The sequence below is a fragment of the Rhamphochromis sp. 'chilingali' genome (genome assembly GCF_963969265.1).
Source record: "Rhamphochromis sp. 'chilingali' genome assembly, chromosome: 9".
In the NCBI taxonomy this organism is placed as follows: domain Eukaryota; kingdom Metazoa; phylum Chordata; class Actinopteri; order Cichliformes; family Cichlidae; genus Rhamphochromis; species Rhamphochromis sp. 'chilingali'.
Window position 1 is genome coordinate 30,750,748 of NC_137936.1, and position 18,131 is coordinate 30,768,878.

An 18,131-nucleotide genomic window follows, 5' to 3' on the forward strand; every position below is an offset into this window, starting at 1 on the left:
TTCTTGAATATGTCAATATGCTCATCTACAATTACAGACTCAGTTCCTTTAAAAGTCCTTCCAATAGACTCTTTTAATGTGAACTTGCAACTAATGACATCTTTCCAGTGGCTGTGAGCAATTTCAAATGTTGTTATTTAATAGAAACTGCCACAAAAAGTTGAAACTGGAGACTTTGGAAATGAAATTCAGGTGCAAAAAAGAATTGATTAGTTCAAGCCTGTCAAGCTTTCCATTGTTGCAGTTTAAAGTTATGACAGCAAAAGACAAAAAATCACACGTGATCTTAATTCTGAAGGACTGGGTCGTTCACTGCACGGAAATATAAAAGTATGCTTCTCATAGCTAGCTTACAAATGTGGCTTCAGCTTCTGATTACTTGACATGTGTGGAAGATATGTTCAGATTAGCAGCACTTTGTGTACAAAGCTACTCAGAACCAATTAAAAAGACCTTTGTTACAATAAAAAAACACAATACGTGTTATTTGTTCTTACATAAACCTTTAAATGTTTGCTTACTATAGAAACAACCTTTGACCATGCAGTTTGATTAGTGCTATGAATTGTTGTTCCGACTTTCAAACACCCTGCTTTACTTTTCCATGAAAAAGAGAAAAAGAAGAACAGAAATTTGGCAAATGTAGCAGTAGCCAACATAAGTTTGGCTGGAGTTGATAAGCATCAAATTCCCCGTTTGCAGGAAGGAGGTGCTACTATTAGAACTCTAAATTCTCATATAGTGCAATCTTGGCTAAGTGCAATGCTGAAAAGATATGAATCTGTAAACCCACAAAAATATGTTTATTTTGTTATATTCTGCAGATATGCACTGTTGCTCATCCTGTAGAGCATGCACACCACTTCAGTATAGAAAACCAAAGCTTGACAGGCCTGCTGACATACCAAGTTACCGTTATGACCGGACAATTTATGAAAGGAGTTTATTCAGAGGTCATTTTATATAAATTTATAATAATCATATCTTTAAAGTGTACCAGATGGTGTCAAATCTAGCAAATAAACAACATCCATACAGTAAAAATCACATTGTTTATAAGGATGTGGCATTTTCAGCACAACATGTGACATTACAGGCTGGTACCAACAAACAGTATGAGATAACACAAATTTCATGAGTGTGTACCAGGATCATAGGAGTTTCCTTTGTGCTTTTATTGATGCCTACACAAATGGAAAAATAACAAAAAACAAAGAAGGCCACATTAATTTTTTGTCAGTTTCTGCAAAAATGTGCTTAAAAACGATGCACATTCAGGGCTATGACTTCTTCAAAGGGGACAGAGGCATTTAGAATTCCTTTTTAACTTTTTTTAACCACACAGAAACAATGACTATTTTCTCATGGCTCTTTTTCTATCTGCTGTTTGTTTGCATTTAGAGGCTTGACATTCTTTCTGCTACATATCTCAATTTTACTGAATTATTCATGCCTTACAAGAATGTAAGAAGCAGTACAATATACCTTCAGTTTGGGTGGCAAAAAGAGTCTAGCTTTCTGCTTTCCATATCTTAATAATGGAGGATTTAAATATACAAAATGCAAATATTGTAGCAAAAAGACATCCATGAAATTCAGGGCATAAGTTTATTAAATTTGGAATGTGCTGTACTGTTGCTGCTTTGAATACAGATCCTGTTCATGAAGCCGGGCCACGTTCACACTGCAAGCTTTAGCGCTCAATTCAGATTTAATGCTCATATCTGACGTTGTGTTGTTGTTGTGTTCGTTGCTTGCGTGCCCGCTCACAAAACTACTTAAATAGCCAGTTTAAATAGTAAATACATTTCTAATTCCACGGCGAACTGCTCGCCATCCTAAACTGACCCACATTTGAAAAAGAACAAAAACAAAAATGTTGCATGCAGCATGCTGTAAAGAATTAAACACATGGGCCACTGAGGCCATAGTGTTTCTTTTATAAGCTGATGTACAGTGGAAGCCAAATAGTTCATAAGGATGACAACAAGGATGAGGAAAAAGAGAGCCAGCTTCTTAACACTATCCCCGCCAATGATGAAATATTCCAGCAATGTTTTCATATCATAAAAAATTCTAATTCTTACTTTTCCTTTTGGATTTCACTTTCTTTTAGCCTCATCTGCTCCCTGAAAAAGCACATAGAGTTGGGTTTTATCACCTGCCAACAAGGCTGGGTTGTTAAGAGTGAAATAAAAGCTGCGTGTTTACCGACATGACTGTTTCGATTGAGTTTGCATTGCAAAAACTCTTCTGGCTGGTCATGATTTTACATTTTTTTTGAAGAGTCATTAAATTGTTAGAACAAATATGTCTTGTCTTCACATATACATTCTTTCTACTTTTTCTACCAGCTCGCTGTACTATCTAATGCTACAGCCAGAAAGTTTTGGCAGTTCACCTAGAAGCTGTTTGCCAACAACAACAAAAATTGAAGAATGCCTTACTAACTACCAGGCACTGGACTGTTAAAACGTGCGTGACACAGCGGGGTGCTACTGCAAAAGCTGGAGAAACACGCAAAGCCAAACACCACTACAGCCAGTCAAAGAATAGTCTAACATTTACCAGAGAATTTTGGTCTAAATCAGAAATTAAAAAGTTTGTATTTCAACTGATTGCTGATTTGGACACTGTTGCCTGCAGTCTGAATGTAGCCATAAGAATTTTGATATGAAATATCAAAGCCTCAACTTTAATGCAAGATATCAAACTTTCTAATAAAGGTACAGCAAGATGTAAGATATCTTTAAAATATTACTGGATGTTTAATTATTTATTACTAAAGAAGCCAAACTCTTGCTTGTCACCCTCGTTCCCTTTTTCTTTTGAAGTGACCTTCCTGTTAACGTAAGTGTTGAACACTGTCATATATATAACCAAGTAAGACAGAATGGAAGAAAATGTAAATCTTTGGAGATTATACCTGTTGAAGTAAAATGTGTGTACAGTGTGATTTGGCTTTGATTTGGGAGCTATGTTTACCTCACTAGAAGCAAAAGTCCTTATATGCAATTTCTCCTCCATCTGAACCTTTGGCAGATGAACACAGTACCAGTCTATTTGCTGTAATTGAGGACTAGCCAAAATTAGGTTCACCATTTAAAGTGCATCATTTAACACAATAATTCTACATAGATTCTATTTTTATATTGCATTTACCATAATTTATTCATTTGATTGATTATGCTGTTGATATTTTATGAATTTCTTTCTACACAGTTCACAAGTATCAATCTAAGGAAGTTACAGTATGTCCTCTTGATTTCTATGATTGTTTTACTTTACACCATTTTATTTTGTACATAAATTTGTGATTATGTAATAAATATGTGCTAGAATGTGTAGACCCACTAGAAGCTTTTTCCGCCTGCAGTACATAATTACCCAAATCCTGCTTGTTGAGCTGACATCCCTGCCACAGTCTAATTCTACATGCAGAGAGAACAACAGTATTCGCCTTCTTCAGTGCTTGTGAACAACGTCTTAATGTTAGTGAGAGTGGCTGTCCAACAGAGACTCGAGAAAATGGCAGGATATGCCAGCATATCATGTTATAGGCAGTTAAATATCGAGGTCACTGGTCAATATGACATCCTTTTTTATGGAATCAAGATCAAGCATTCTGGCCTACTCAGATAAAACCCCAGTGAAAATCATTCAAAGGGTCACACTAACTTTGAAGCCATTTTTACAGGATTTCAGATTCCAGGATTGAATGTCCTACATGACTAAATTTTGAAAGATTTTTGGTATGACTAAGACTAATACGAGAGTACTGCAGCAACACTTTTTTTTATTATCTATTTCTTTTCTTTTTTATATAAAGGTCTTGGCATATTTGTGTAGACTTATAACACTGAGCCAAGAGCCAGTGGCCATAAATGACCACAAGCGCTAACAGCCAAAAATAAGATCTCTATAATAGCATTTTGCAAGTGGTGCAGCACACACGCTAACCTTTAATAGGACTCATTCCTTTCCAGTGTCTTTTATTACCATATTTCAGAAGTCCATGTGCAAAGAAAACAACTTCAGCCTTAACAGGGCAAGATTGTACCATTGAACAGTCCTGGATATTGGCCAGAAAGGAAACGGCATGGGGCACACATTGTCTTCTATGTTCTCTCACTGCTGGAAGAAGAAGGGCCGCGCAGTTCTTTAAAAGTAAGTCCTTCTCACTCCTCACTCTCCTCTTCATCCCCCTTAGTGCCTTTACTCCAACGCTGGAAGCAATGAACAGTTGAAGCCAGGAAGAAACTGGTCATAATGGCCACCACAGACACTGAGATGCCAGAGAAAATGATGATAAGAAGGTCTGTTAGAGTCAGGGTGGCCTGGCACTCACGGAAGCTGTCCTTTGAGAGCTGGGTAAGGGATACACGTCTGCCATCCATAGGGAGGGAGCACTCCAAACCTTTGACCCCTACATAGAGAGAGTAAATGCGATTATACAAATGAACAAGACACATTGAACCTCACATTCATTCATTTCTATACAAATTCATTCTATGGCAGTACTTACATTACAGTTTACATCATATAAAAAAACTAGCACATAGTCCAGGTACTGTAGGCCTTAATACAGTTCACTATATGCACTGCACAAACACAAGAACTCTAATTTAACTCCCCACTGGTTTAAAATTAAAGGTGATGTGCATTTGATCTACTGCTCATGCAGCCCACACCTGCTCAGAACTAAAGACTATCAAAGAAAAGTGGAGAGCATAGTTTGAGCTGTCCTGTTTGTATGAAGCCCTTTAATTCTAGATAGTGGAATATCTCAGTTCAACAGGGTAACGCGGTTTCTTCCTAAGTGTGGGAGCTGATTTAATAACTGTAAGGTCGATCAGAAGTCTTCACTTATGAGTTGAAGTTGCACTGTGTATACAGTACACCCACCCACACCATGACTGTAGGTTCACTCTTGGAATACAGCTGAAATACTGTGAAGCAAAGTGATACAGTATATGCATTAGTGAGACATGGTTGATTTTATCTAGTGTGCTGTAGTGCTGTGAAAGCAGCCCATTTTCATGATCAATGCATTAGTTTCAAATGGTTTGGTGAATGAAAATAATTTTAAAAATAATTTAATTTGCTAGCTGCACAAGGTAGATCTCTTAGAATGCACACGCTGTTGAATAATGACCTCTGTTGCACTTCAAAAATCCACTGATGTACAGCATTAGCAAAGGGTACTGTCTCAGACAGGGGCACCTTGACCAAACTCATCTCAAGATGAAGCCGTGATAAATCAGTGAGTGCTGCTCTCTGTGCCTTTGTCACTTTAACGTGGTTTATTGTTCAGACATTGTTTAAATGGGAAAGGACAGTGACTGTGGCTTATTGGATTTCAAGGATACAAGCCCTTTATCAGAGTCTTCTTTTCCTCTCGTGATTACAAATGACATCAGCACTGGATCATTCGGATCAGTTTTAACACGCATGTGTTGATTACAGGCCACTGATACTATCACTAAAGACGGAAGGTGTTCATGCTGACAGAGTCAGGTATTCAAGTTATTTTAATGAGAACTTGATTAACATTTGACATTAACTTGATACAAGTTCTAATTAGGTGCTAGAAATGTTCTTTCTTTTTGTATTTCTTGACCTTCATACTGCAAATGTTATACATCAACAAATTTAATGTAACTAAATACTGGCAATGTGCACAGGTGGGAAAAGTAACGTATTACAAATATTTTGTTCTGTTCTGTGCTCTACTTAAGTTTTTATTTTTATTTTTTGACAACTTGTTACTTTTATTCCCTACATTTTAGTACAAATATCTACTCTACTTAAATTTTCATAAAAAAGGCCCAATACTTTTGGCTTAAGCCATTTGAGGGGAGTTATTGTTTCCTGTACCTCCACAAGGTAAATGGAGGGAACAATAATATATAAAATCTATCCTACTGGTGTACTCATCAGCTGTGTTTGTTGCACATAATAAGCATCAGTAAAATAGGTAAAAACATATAATTTAGACATCATTAATAGCGGTACTCAAGAATTACAGTGGGCTGGAATGATCCAGAAAAATCAGGAACGGCATTTTTGGTGCAATTATTATGATTCAGACTCCACTTAAGTCTTATGGTTGCCTCACCCACTGAATCCACTTTTCATATCCCTCTTTAGGTATGGAGGCAAAGTCACTAAGTCTACAATTTGGTAACAGCAAACAGAGACTTTTACTATCTACCTAATCTACTTAATGAAGACTGTATGTACTTTTTCCACCTCTGACAATATATTGTGTGAAGAACTAGACATATGGATGCAAGTGTTAGTTTATAGGTGGGTAGAGATAAATCTTTAGAATGTGGGTGGCTACTTTCTACTGATACTGTGCATGCAAATGCACACACTTGGCAGTACATCAATTCTGGATCTTTGCTCAACAGTCAGCACAACATGGAGCATACTGAAGATTTTCAGTACTGCCCGAGAGTGTGTTTGTTCAATTAAATACCTTAATTCTGCACCAAAATGAAATTTTTTATGTGGTGTTTAATTTATTACATTTAAATTGTGGTAAAGTATTAGAGGAATGTTAATAATACAACTAAAACATCTGTGATGATCAATTAAATAATTGTTAAATGTATACAACTTTGTTGTAAAGGAACAAATAACCTTCAAAAGTAAAGCGAGTTGGAAATATAAATGTACAAATGTAAATATAATTGGAAATATGTGCTGGTCCTTTGACTGACTCGTTAGAGTGTTAGTTACACTGTTTAAGACCTTGTTGAAACTTAGTGACACCAATCTAATAAAACCTCCTACATGTCAGCTGACATAAATATTATGGAACATGTCATCAAGATAACAATAACCCAAAATTACAAGACACGAAAAAAGTTATGTTTCATACATATTAAATACACTATTTTGATTCAATGTTATTTTAAATAGCAACTGTCACAGTATTTGGGTTTTTCATAAGGTTCTGTCCACATCTCCATCTCCGGCAAGGGTCTTTGTCACTAAACCTTTTAACAACAAAGTACGAAATCTAAATGTCAATAATCATGCACATATTTTGATCTAGTTTCATTTCCTCTGTTTTCATCCATCTTTTTCCAAGCACCTTCTTCACTTGTGCTAGACCGCAATAGGTCAGACAAAACATTAAAAAACACATTTCTTACAGACATCATGATTAATGTATTCCAGTGTAAATGTATAAACAATTTATGAATGCATTATAGCCTGGAAAACAATGAGGTTTGGTGGTTCTGCTCTTTTTAGACTTACATAAAAATGCCACATCCAAGTCATCATGTTTGGGAGTAATTCTGACAGTACATATTAATGTATTATACCTGTTAGAACCACGACATTTATGTATTTCAATTTCATCACAAAATCCCAGCATCAAGAGGTTTCAATAAGCCAATACCATCAGTCCTTATGTAGCTCAAGAGGAGCATATTGGTTCCTGGCATCATTAAGTCCACGACATGTCGGCCATATGCTCTGGGAATCAGAGATCAAAACAAATTCATATTTCACTGCCTGTGAGAATACTGCTCATTCAAGTTGTCTGCGTGACATGCATGTGCTGAAGAGGCAGGTCGCAATGTATTTAGAGATGTTTAATCTCCTTTCGTGACAAGTATGAGCTGAAACGTTTTGTTGGCTTTTAATGCTTTCAAAATCCACTATTCTAAGCATTGCATTGCGTAACCAGCCACATGGCTCACACTTTGAAATTTGCAAAGTGCAGTTTAAATCATCTGGGCTTCTTTCTTTTTCTTTTTTTTTAATTGTTATTTTTTTCCAACATTTCTATTTTCTCTGACAGTACTCAAAACTACTGCTTGGACCTACTTTATAGACATTAAGAGTGTGATTTCCTCCTTTAATATACAGGTTTATGAAATTAATTGTTTTTGTATAAAGAAGCATCTTGTTTTCTGTTTTATCTAATATGCACCATCGATGTATATTCCAAAAAATAGACATGGGTAGAATGCAAATTAATTTGCATTAACTGGTTAACAGCAGTCATGCTGAATGAAAAGTCACCTCTAGCATAATTATCACATACAAAGACTGCCTGTCTTGTCCATTTGCTCATAAAACAAACGATTTACATTCATATTCACAATGTGCTTTCTGCATTGCAAATAACCAGTCACCTTAGAGACTTCGCCTTTGCCTTTTGAGATATTTTTGTCTGGTCTTGCCTCTTTCAGATGCTTGATTAATGACATCTGAGACTAAAATTATCCTGGTGAACACATGGCCCCTGCAGGAGTAGCAGCATTATCACATTTATCAAAATGGATTTAGAAAACAGATCAGTGGTAGAAAGAGACGGCAAACTTATCTTCTTCCTGGTAGTACTACTTTTTACTATTTTACTGTGAGCTAACATTAAAAGCAAAAAACATTATCCCAGCTTGTTCTCCCATGGGATAAAATTACAGCCAAAATCTCACCAATGCTACAGCCAACTGACTGCAGTTAAATCCATTATAATCCATTATTTTGAAATTACGTGCAAACAAATCTTCTCTTATAAAACGATAACAGACTCTAGACTTGTATGTATGGAAATAGCCTCTTAGTTATGAAAAGTCAAGCCAGTGCAGAAGAACCTTAAACCTGCACTCCTTATAATGGCCACAAACTCCAATGATACACAAATGTAAAACAAATGATTCTTCACCAAAGTGAAGAGTTTATGGTTTCACTCTGAGATTTCAAATCTTATTAAACAGCGCAAAATCATGATTTTGTTAAAAATGATCCAAAGTGTCAAACATTGTAACTAAACAGGGTCAGCTTCAGGGTGTAGCCACCCAGTACTGTATGAGCATATCATCACTACAGCCTTTATGATAAAGAATTTGAATGTATTCCATCACATTCCTCCTATTCTGCAGTAATTCAGAGGCTTAGTAAATATCACTATAAATATAAGTTAGATGAGCCTGATAAAATCTATGAATATCCTTTTAGTAATTATTTGAGTTTGATAAGTTGAAATAAATGTCTAAAGTGTTAACGTATGTGTTTGTGTTAAATTAAGGTATTTATTTACATTTATCTCAGACAAAAAATTCAGTATGTGGTTCACAGCATAACTTCTTTGCATGTACTTAATATTTTTGTTTAAAATTGAATCAAAACATTTGAGAAATAGGTATCTATACTCATCAGTATCTTGTACTAAAATCATTAATTATTCAAATCAATATTATTTACAACTAAAAAGTGTAAGTAAAACACAATAACGTAGAGTAATTGAGTACCGTGAGCCTTTTTCATTGTTTTGTTCATTTTGTTTTTTAAATACTCTGAGCTTTTGTGTTTGCTCTCCTGGTTTGCATTTATCCTTCAAGTAAAAGGCTCTTGCCTTTTTAGTGCTTGTTCATTTCGAGTTATTTCCATGTTTATGAAAATTAAATTTTCATTTGGAAAAATGTTAACATGTGGTCATTTTTTATGCATGTATTATGAAACACACAACTACATATTAGTTTGTTTGGTTTTTTAGACTTAGACTACTAGTGAAATACAATAACATTCATATTTGAATGTTAGAGGGTGATCGTGGCTCAAGAGTTGGCAGTTCGTTGTGTGATCGGAAGGTTGCCGGTTCGAGCCCCGGCACCAACAGTCTCGGTCGCCTACTGCCTACTGGTGGTGGTCAGAGGGCCCGGTGGCACCAGTGTCTGCCAGCCTCGCCTCTGTCAGTGCGCCCCAGGGAAGTTGTGGCTACAATGTAGCTTGCCATCACCAATGGGTGGTTGACTGAATGCAGTGTAAAGTCCTTAGGGACTAAGTAAAGTGCTATACAAATACAGGCCATTTACCATATTTAATATGAAGTACAATTTTGATTACGTTCAGCTTACAATATAGATGGAACAAAGTTTTGGATTAACTGACCATCTATATTTCAGTTACATTGACCAAGTACGTCAATGTTATTTACTCATTTTTTTCATGTTTGTTTAACAACTACAATTATTCATTTCAACTTAATATGTTTAAGAATTAGTTATTTAATTGATCGAGTATATTGAACAGATTTGGCTGGTTTCCAATCTACTCAATATTTTTAAGTGTAAAAGTGTTGCCTCAAAAATTTTAAGTAAATGTCAGTTTTAGTTCTTAGAGTGTGGGTACAGCTCAGAGCAACACAAGTCTTGTATTTGTCTCACCTGTAATTAAAACACATTTAATGCATTTATCACATTTATTAATTGAACTGAAATAAATGAATACATTTTCATCTAATATAATACTCATTGCTTCAGTAGTTATTTCTCACAGTTATTTAGTAGTATCTATTATTTAAACAACTCTGCTTTTGTCACATAAGCATTGTTATAGCTGGAGTAATACAGGGAGCTGGGAACAAGCTTTGTGACAGCAGTTATCCAGGACATCCAATGTTAGGCTCAGTGAAGCCAGGAAACCCCAAGAGAGCCAGACTAACTTAAACTCACTTCTGGGAAGAGGCTCAAAGGATGAGGCTCTCTTTTGACTTTTCTATTTATACAACTAGTTTAAAGTAAAAAAAAAAAAAAAAAAAGTAAGCGCAATGCAAATACAGTTAACAGATACCAACTGCATAAGTGAGCGAGAGCGAGAGAGACAGAGAGAAAAAGCTTTGTTTCCTTTGCTTATACCTGTAATTGAATTTGGTACCTGTCTTGTCCAGTGTAAATATGTTTAACAATGAGGTATCTGGAAATACAGACTGCAGTCCCTGTGTTTTGTTGCCCGGGGATAACACAAAGATGCACATTATCAACCTAGATTGAGCATATGCTCTTAAATGTTTAAAGCCCAATTCTTTGTGAATCCAGCAAAACATTTAATAAAGATATGATTTCTAGTAACTGTAACTTCACACTTACTCTGGCAGAAAAATAAGATGGTGTTTTAAAGTACACAGAGTATCTAGGTCCATGCAGTGAGTCAATGACAGCTTGTTAAGTGAGTAAGCTGACGGGGTACAATTTTCAGAGTTCAAAAACACGTGTAAGGAGCAGGCTACTGTGCACTGACACAAATCAGATCCTTACACTATCAGGTATGTCGGCCCACACAGCTATGTTACATTCCTGGCACGGACAGTTGATGGATTATGTTTAGGATTATAGCCAGTCAACAGGACGGGCTATCTGCTGTCTCAGTCGTGATTGATCTACCTAGCTGTGGCAGAATGATATCAGAGGCTTGTTTCTCTTCCCTCCCTCAACACCACAGTCTTTGTCCAGATTGATCTCTGCACCAAAGGCTAAAAGCAAAATTACCCCATCAGTACATCTGCACACGTATAGTAGTTAGCTTTCATTTGGCCATAGCATACTGGTGTCGAGGTACTCTCTATGAATACTCCAGCTGCGACAACGATTAACAAAACTGTCCCCTCCCTGCTGTATTAAACGGGATGAATGTGCCATTCAAGTCCAATATTCAGCGGATGTAAATAGAACAAGGCAGGCATAATTGCAGAGCGACTGAAAAATGATTCAGTTCTAATCCTCCAAAGAATTTGAAGGAAATCTGGGCAGCAGCAGGGACTGGAGTGTGGAATGTGTGAAGTGAATGCACAGCTGCACAAAATGACGAGCACGTATGTGACAGTGGGGTGAGGGTGACTCGTTCAGAAGGGGATTCCTTCTGCATGTAGACTCAGAGACATCGTTGCACTATGGGAATGTTTAAAACATCTCATCTCAAAAACAATTGAAATTGCTTATTCCCAAACACCAGAGGTGACTGTTTAAAAGCAAATGCTAGCAGATATATTTCCACTATGTCATTGGACTGACAATGCAATGTGTCTATTGTCATAATTCATCCCGATAAAACAGTTAAATATGCAAGTCATGTATGTCATTTATGCCTCGCAGTTGGCCACATAGATGAACAAAAAAAAAATCTATCATGCACGATGTTACAATGCTTTTGGCTTTTCACCTTTTATTTCTGACACTGGCAGATTATCCCTTTCTGCTTCTGTATGAGCTCTGTCTGATGCTATCCCACTTTGTAATCCTGTCCACCTTTCACACTCAGCTTTCCCTTCCCAGTACTCTCTCCTTCACATCCCAACTTTAAATAAACATTAAATTAGGCCAAGATAAATCAAGCTGTCCGTCTGTGTTAATGGAACAGATATTTTCTCTTCACGGTAAAGATAGCAAACGATCATGCTGGGTAGTATGGCAACATGCGAGTGTGAGCCAGTGGCATCATATTTTCAGACTGTGCTTTGGAGTGCGGAAACAGGTCTCAAAGGAGATACTTGATACGCTGTCAAGGAATATTTTGATTTTGACCCTGTCACATGAACTGCTAGTTTGTCGTGAAAGTGTTTAGGTCACGACTAGTGTTGATAGCAACTGCATGACGAGGCTCAGATCCAGTCTACCGTCGCCCATGAGAGTTGGCCTGTCTTGCCCTGTAGGCAGCTCTAGCTCCAATTACCCTGGCCAATGTGCTGTAGAACTGTGTCACTGTGAATTATACATGGCCTTTGTTCATCCTTAACCCAAGAGCACTGGAGACAGCAGTGGATCATGTTTACACTCATCCTTCCACTGAAACATTCATGAACTTCACTGTTGGCTAAAAACTAGACATTTAAATGGTGCTAATTCTTTTTTTTTTTAATGGAAAAGTTGATATATATGACTAATCAGCTGGCTGCTCAACAGGACAGTTGATGGTTTTTGTATAAAGAAATGGTAAGTCTGGTTTAACTAATTTAAAAAAAAAAATCAATAATAATTTTTATCAATGTTGCACATCAACTTTTTTTTCTATCCAAAAAGTCCTGAATTGATGCACCTTCCAAGCACTCATCATGCTGGCCTGCAGTAATCACTGTTATGCAAACACGAAATTGCGCTGTACTGTGAACTCGAAATCACAGGGGAAATCAAGAGGTGAAAAATGAAATGGGAATCCAGTTTACAGCATGGGCTCTTCAGCTGCTACATTATGCAGGTCTTAACCAAAGAAGTCATCGATACCTAGGGAAAACATAAAATAGCACTACAATTTTTCTTTATTTACAAGTTTGAAATTAGTTTGAGCTAGCGCGACAGACAGAAAGAGAGATACTTTATTAGTGCTCTATATTAATTCCGGAGAAGGATTTCTGATTTAAAATTTAGTGAAAGGCTTTTTCCTGCAGCAGTCTAGCTTCTGTGGTCTTTGTTGAATTGCTAAGAAAACAAAAACACATTCTTCAGTGTTTCTAGGTCCTCTGTTTATTGGAACAAAACCAAGGGAGCTACACTGATTTTCAGCTGGACTTTCTTTTTCACCTTCGTGTTTCATGCCTTGTTTCCCCTGCTCTCTCAACATCATTTTGTGGCTTATCATCTGCGTAGCTGGAGCAGACTATGACTTGGTACTCGGATGGTACTTTCATCACGGCTCCCGTTATCACATGGTACTAGTACACTTCCAGTAGCAGCTGCGTTTTTTTATGTCGTCATGCAAATGATGTTATCACAAGCTATTTGCATAGAGTTGCACATAATTGTTTGCTTGTTTTTCTATTCTACCCTTTTTGCAGTAACACCACTCAGTTTCAGTCTGAAGCCACATGACAGTGAATATTAAAATGAGTATGTAGTGTTTAATTGGGATACCACTGGAGTAGCCTTAGCCCTTCTGTTTTTAATATTATTGAGCTCTTGCTGGTAAGAGAGACAACATTCTCAAATTTAAAAACTATTTTTTGTAGCTACTTACCTGATTTGCTGCTTGATTAAAAAAAAGACATGAGGATGCAACACCCACAAGTGTGAAAAGAGCGCACTAATGGAGAATTTAAATTCTACTTTCTGTCTCTGTAACTGATTTTCTCTGAGATGAGTGAGACATTAAGTGGAAACGCCAACACTGATGATGGTTGTTAAAGTTGATACATATTGAAACGCTTACCAAGTCAAGCTCATTCACTAATGAGTGTCCATCTGTTTATTGTGTAACCACTTCCAATACAGCATTTCAGAGACTAGGTCATTGCATTTTTCCATGATCGAGGGCTCAGCCATTACGTTAATTAGGTCTGGCAGTTTGATTCCTGCATGTGTGAACCGTGTTTGTAAGTCCAATTCACTATAACCACAAATTCTCCTGCAATATGTTCTTAACTTCTTTATATTTGTATGAGAAAACTTAGTTATGTAAAATAAACTTCTGCTCACTTCAAAAAACACATTCAAGGTGTTAGTGACATACATGAACATAACAACACATATAATCCACAGACAGTATTTTGGTAGCTGTGTAGTTCTATCATGCGATACACAAAGCCGCTTCTATATACTAAACACAGAATAAGACAGCAACTTGTTTGGAAAGATATTTTCAGTTCAGTTACTTGTCCTGTGTGACTGGTACTAATTTGCATTGTTTTCCAATAGACTATAATAAAGTATAATTAGTATCCCTTTCACCAAGATATTATTTATCTTGGTCTTATTAACACTAGAAAGTAAATTCCAGACATGATAAAATATTACAAAAGACTGAGCATAGACTAGTTTAAAGTCTTTACTATTAGGTTTGACTGTGCGTTTTGTCCAAGCTGCTGGGGCCAGAAAACAAACACTTTCTGATGGGAATGTAAAAGCTGCTGATGAGGTGAGATAAGCATTACGAACTGAATTTGAGAGTGTGTTTTGGGGCCAGTTGGCAGTCATGACAGCAGCTTGGCCAGGCCTTTGGCTTTTTCTTTGTTGTTGATGTCTGTCTGGCCAGCTTTTGCCTTGGTCCCGACCTCTGAATCAGTCCAATCGACTGTGTTGACTGATTCATCTGGCATCGTGACATACAAACAAACAATGTTTTTTATTGAAAAAGCAAAGAGTGCCATGGGATCTCTAACGATTAACCATTAGCCCCTTAAAAAAGCATTAGATTCAGGTGGAGACATTGGTCTCTAGTGATTGATAAGGGAAATTCAAATCACCTTGTCCCACAGAAATTGGTTAGAATGGAGGTAATGTCGACTGGCGATGGAAATAAAGTGTGATGTGTGATATTAGGTAAGGCCAGCGCTGCTAATGCAATTCATTATCCCCGGGAGTTGACAACACATAGAGCCTGTGATTAATGCATTTGCAAACTCCTGCTTGGGGGAATTGGGTAATCTTGCCAGTTTATCAACTTTGCTTCCTCACAGGCCTAAACTTGCAAATTTGGGGCAAATGAAAAAAGAACACAGAAGCAGAATCAATAGCTTGGTACACCATGGCCTAAATGTATATTAGAAGTTTGCTTTTGTGAGGTGTCAGCAGTTTGTAACAGCCAGCCACTTTGGGAGGGAGCTGAATTAGAGTGTTACCCAGTCAGTTCACAATTTTAGAGAGGGTTATTTCACACATAAGGCATAAGGGCAGGCTGGCATTGATTTGGACTACATCTTTTAATAATTAACCATGGATTTCATTACAGAATAGGAATTCTGGAAAGGATATCCACTATCTGAATATCCTGTCTGCACAAGAGGGCAAGGTAGAACATCAGCTGGCAGGGTGAGGGGGGTTGGGTGTTACCCGACTGTCTGACAAAATATTAATGTCATACCCAAATCATTATCTTTTCTTAAACCATATGAGTATTTTGGGGCTTTAACCAGAACAAACAGCAATTGAAAAATAATCTAGTTGTCAAAAATATAATGAAATGAAATAAACTGAACAATAACTAAGCTACATCTAAAAACAAGGTATACACGCAGGAAACACAATTGAGTTTCTTTTAAAACAAACTATCTAAGGTCATACTTCCTTAAAAAAGGTTCCAGCTTTGGAAATTTGAAAACACTCATGTGGATGTGCGCATGTTTTTTTCTGCAAACACTCATATCTTCTTTCTCTCGGTTAACCTATTCAAGAGACGAGAGCAAGTTTACAACCCCCATCTTGAACCACACTGTTATTCAGGCTTTTGATAAAACATGTTTCTTTGTTTATGCAGGGCAACATTTTACACCCTAACAGTAACTGTACACCTTCATTTTTAAACCCAATAAACTGTTCATGAACATTTTGTGGCGTATTCACAGGTTTGGTTGCTGTTTTGTTTTTAAATACACCCACTGTGAGCCACATTCAAACAAAGTTCTCAGAAGATGTACAGCACAGTTTAAAGTTCATGTACTGTCAGATTTGTTTATTTTAGCTTTTTGATCGAGTGCAGTAGTCTTCTCTTTTGAGAAACCTTCTGTCTCTTATGTGAGAATGTTGATTGCGATTAAGATATTTTATATAGCCTGATAAACAGAATGCCAAACAATGGTAATGTGTTCTGTTTTATCTGGGACATACCATGCAACTCCCTTTAGAATACATTAGCTCTGCTTTCATGATGTAAGAAGATCTTACCCTGCGTATAATACTTCTGAAAGGACATGGTGACCCCCTTTGTCTTGTTTTATTCCTCAGATAAGCATGCACACATGGAGATTGCCTTGTAAAGCCTCCAAAACATCAGTCCTGTTATCTAACTCAACGCTGCAGGCTAAATCACAGTGGCAGACAGTGTGTGTATATTATGAGCCTTAAAATTCACATGGATAGAGCAATCAGCACAGGAACAGGAGGAAGAGTCTGATTGTCAGTGGCATAGAAAAAGGTTACATGGCTGAAATATTGTCAACTAAATAGCAAATATTATGCGAGAATTATATATATTATCTTAAATATTATATAGCCAATATAAATATAAGCCACAAATGAATGCTGATGATTACATGGGATATAGGTCAGGCTTATCTACATATTCAAATGTGAAACCATTAGAAAAGCAAGTTAGATTCTTAATGTGAGTTGTTTAATTTCTCTTTACAAATCAGACAATATTGCATTTCAAGTTGCTTTCTATAACAATTGATTAACTTTATACACACACTATCCTCGCAGTTTTCACTTTCAAATGAGTGCTATTGTTTCGTATTACACACTTGGTCTCACACATTATAGGCTGTGGGGGTGGAGGGAAAAAAAGACACAAAATTAGAACAAGGGAGAGGGAGGGGGGTTTCCTCTCCTACAGGGAAAACATAAATAGACCAGAGAAGTGTTGTGGTAATGGATTTTCCATAATACTGTTGAATGTTGTAAAGAGATATGGTTTATTTGGGTCAAACACATGAAGAGAAAATGGCTCTTTTTGTTACTTACCATTTGGAAGCTTATTACTGTTCTCCGTTAGCCATGCAAACAGGTTGGCAAAGTTGCAATTGCACACCCAGGGGTTGCCCTCAAGCCTCACTACCCGCAGGGAGGGCAACTGACTCAATGCCCCCACCTTTAGGGTAGACAGCGCATTACGCTCCAGTTCAAGTTCTCTCAGAGAGGTGAGGCCCAGGAAAGCATCCTCACTCACCTTGCTCAGATATGGGTTGTTTCCCAGTCGTAGTTTGATCAAACTCCGAGACTCCCCAAATGTCCCCTTAGGGATTTCAGTCAAATTGTTGCTGCCAAGGTCCAGGAAGACCAGCCTGGAAGAGGTGCTGAGAGTCCCTTGTTCTATGTGGGAAAGGGAGTTGTTCCGGAGGTCCAGATAGACCAAGTCACTGTATAGAACCAGAAAGTCAGAGGGGATACGGTTTATCCAGTTGTCGGCCAGCAAAAGCCTCCGCACATCCAAGGGGATCTCATCGGGTAAACTGGTTAGCCCACGGCCACTGCAGTCCACAGTGTGAGGATCTGGGCACAAGCAGGTTGCTGGGCAGTTCTCCCCCCGGGTCCATAAGACAGAGGACAGCAAGATGAGGATAAGCTGAAGCCAGCAGACACATGGCAACATGGTCAAGGGGGGGAAATGAGTTAGGGGAGAAAGAGGCTTGGGGTTAGGACAAATAGGAGAGGGTGGTTTGGGGTTAGGAACAAGAGGATGAGGGTCAGAGGGCAGGAGATCAGGACAAGGGAGGGAAAGGGGTGACTGAAGGGGGTGAAGGGGATCAATCCTCCTGGAGAAACATCCTTTTGTTATGGAGATGAATTTCTGGAAGGGCTCAGGAATTGGGAGATGGCAGAGCAGCGTTGAAAGCTGCTTTCCAAGGGATCATGTAGCGAGCTGCCTGGATAAAATAATAGCCTGCCTGCTTTGAATGAGGA

The 18,131-nt window shown here is 37.6% G+C and overlaps 1 protein-coding gene across 1 annotated transcript; it reads right to left on the reverse strand.

Moving 5' to 3' along the window:
* Positions 1–236: 236 nt before the first annotated feature.
* On the reverse strand, positions 237–18,068 carry lrrc38b (leucine rich repeat containing 38b). The gene is made up of 2 exons (XM_080890884.1): positions 17,193–18,068; positions 237–4,426 (listed from the first exon to the last, which is right to left on the reverse strand). The coding sequence occupies exons 1-2, from the start codon at positions 17,818–17,820 to the stop codon at positions 4,179–4,181; spliced, it is 876 nt and encodes a 291-aa protein (XP_080747010.1). The 5' UTR covers positions 17,821–18,068; the 3' UTR covers positions 237–4,178.
* Positions 18,069–18,131: the final 63 nt, after the last annotated feature.

What these genes read in the sequence shown, in the direction of transcription:
- lrrc38b (XM_080890884.1), bottom strand. Translation starts at nt 17,820, where the DNA reads ATGTTGCCATGTGTCTGCTGGCTTCAGCTTATCCTCATCTTGCTGTCC. An exon ending in CAGTAATAAGCTTCCAAATG is followed by an intron (nt 4,427 to 17,192) that starts GTAAGTAACAAA and finishes CTCTCTATGTAG; the next exon opens with GGGTCAAAGGTTTGGAGTGC.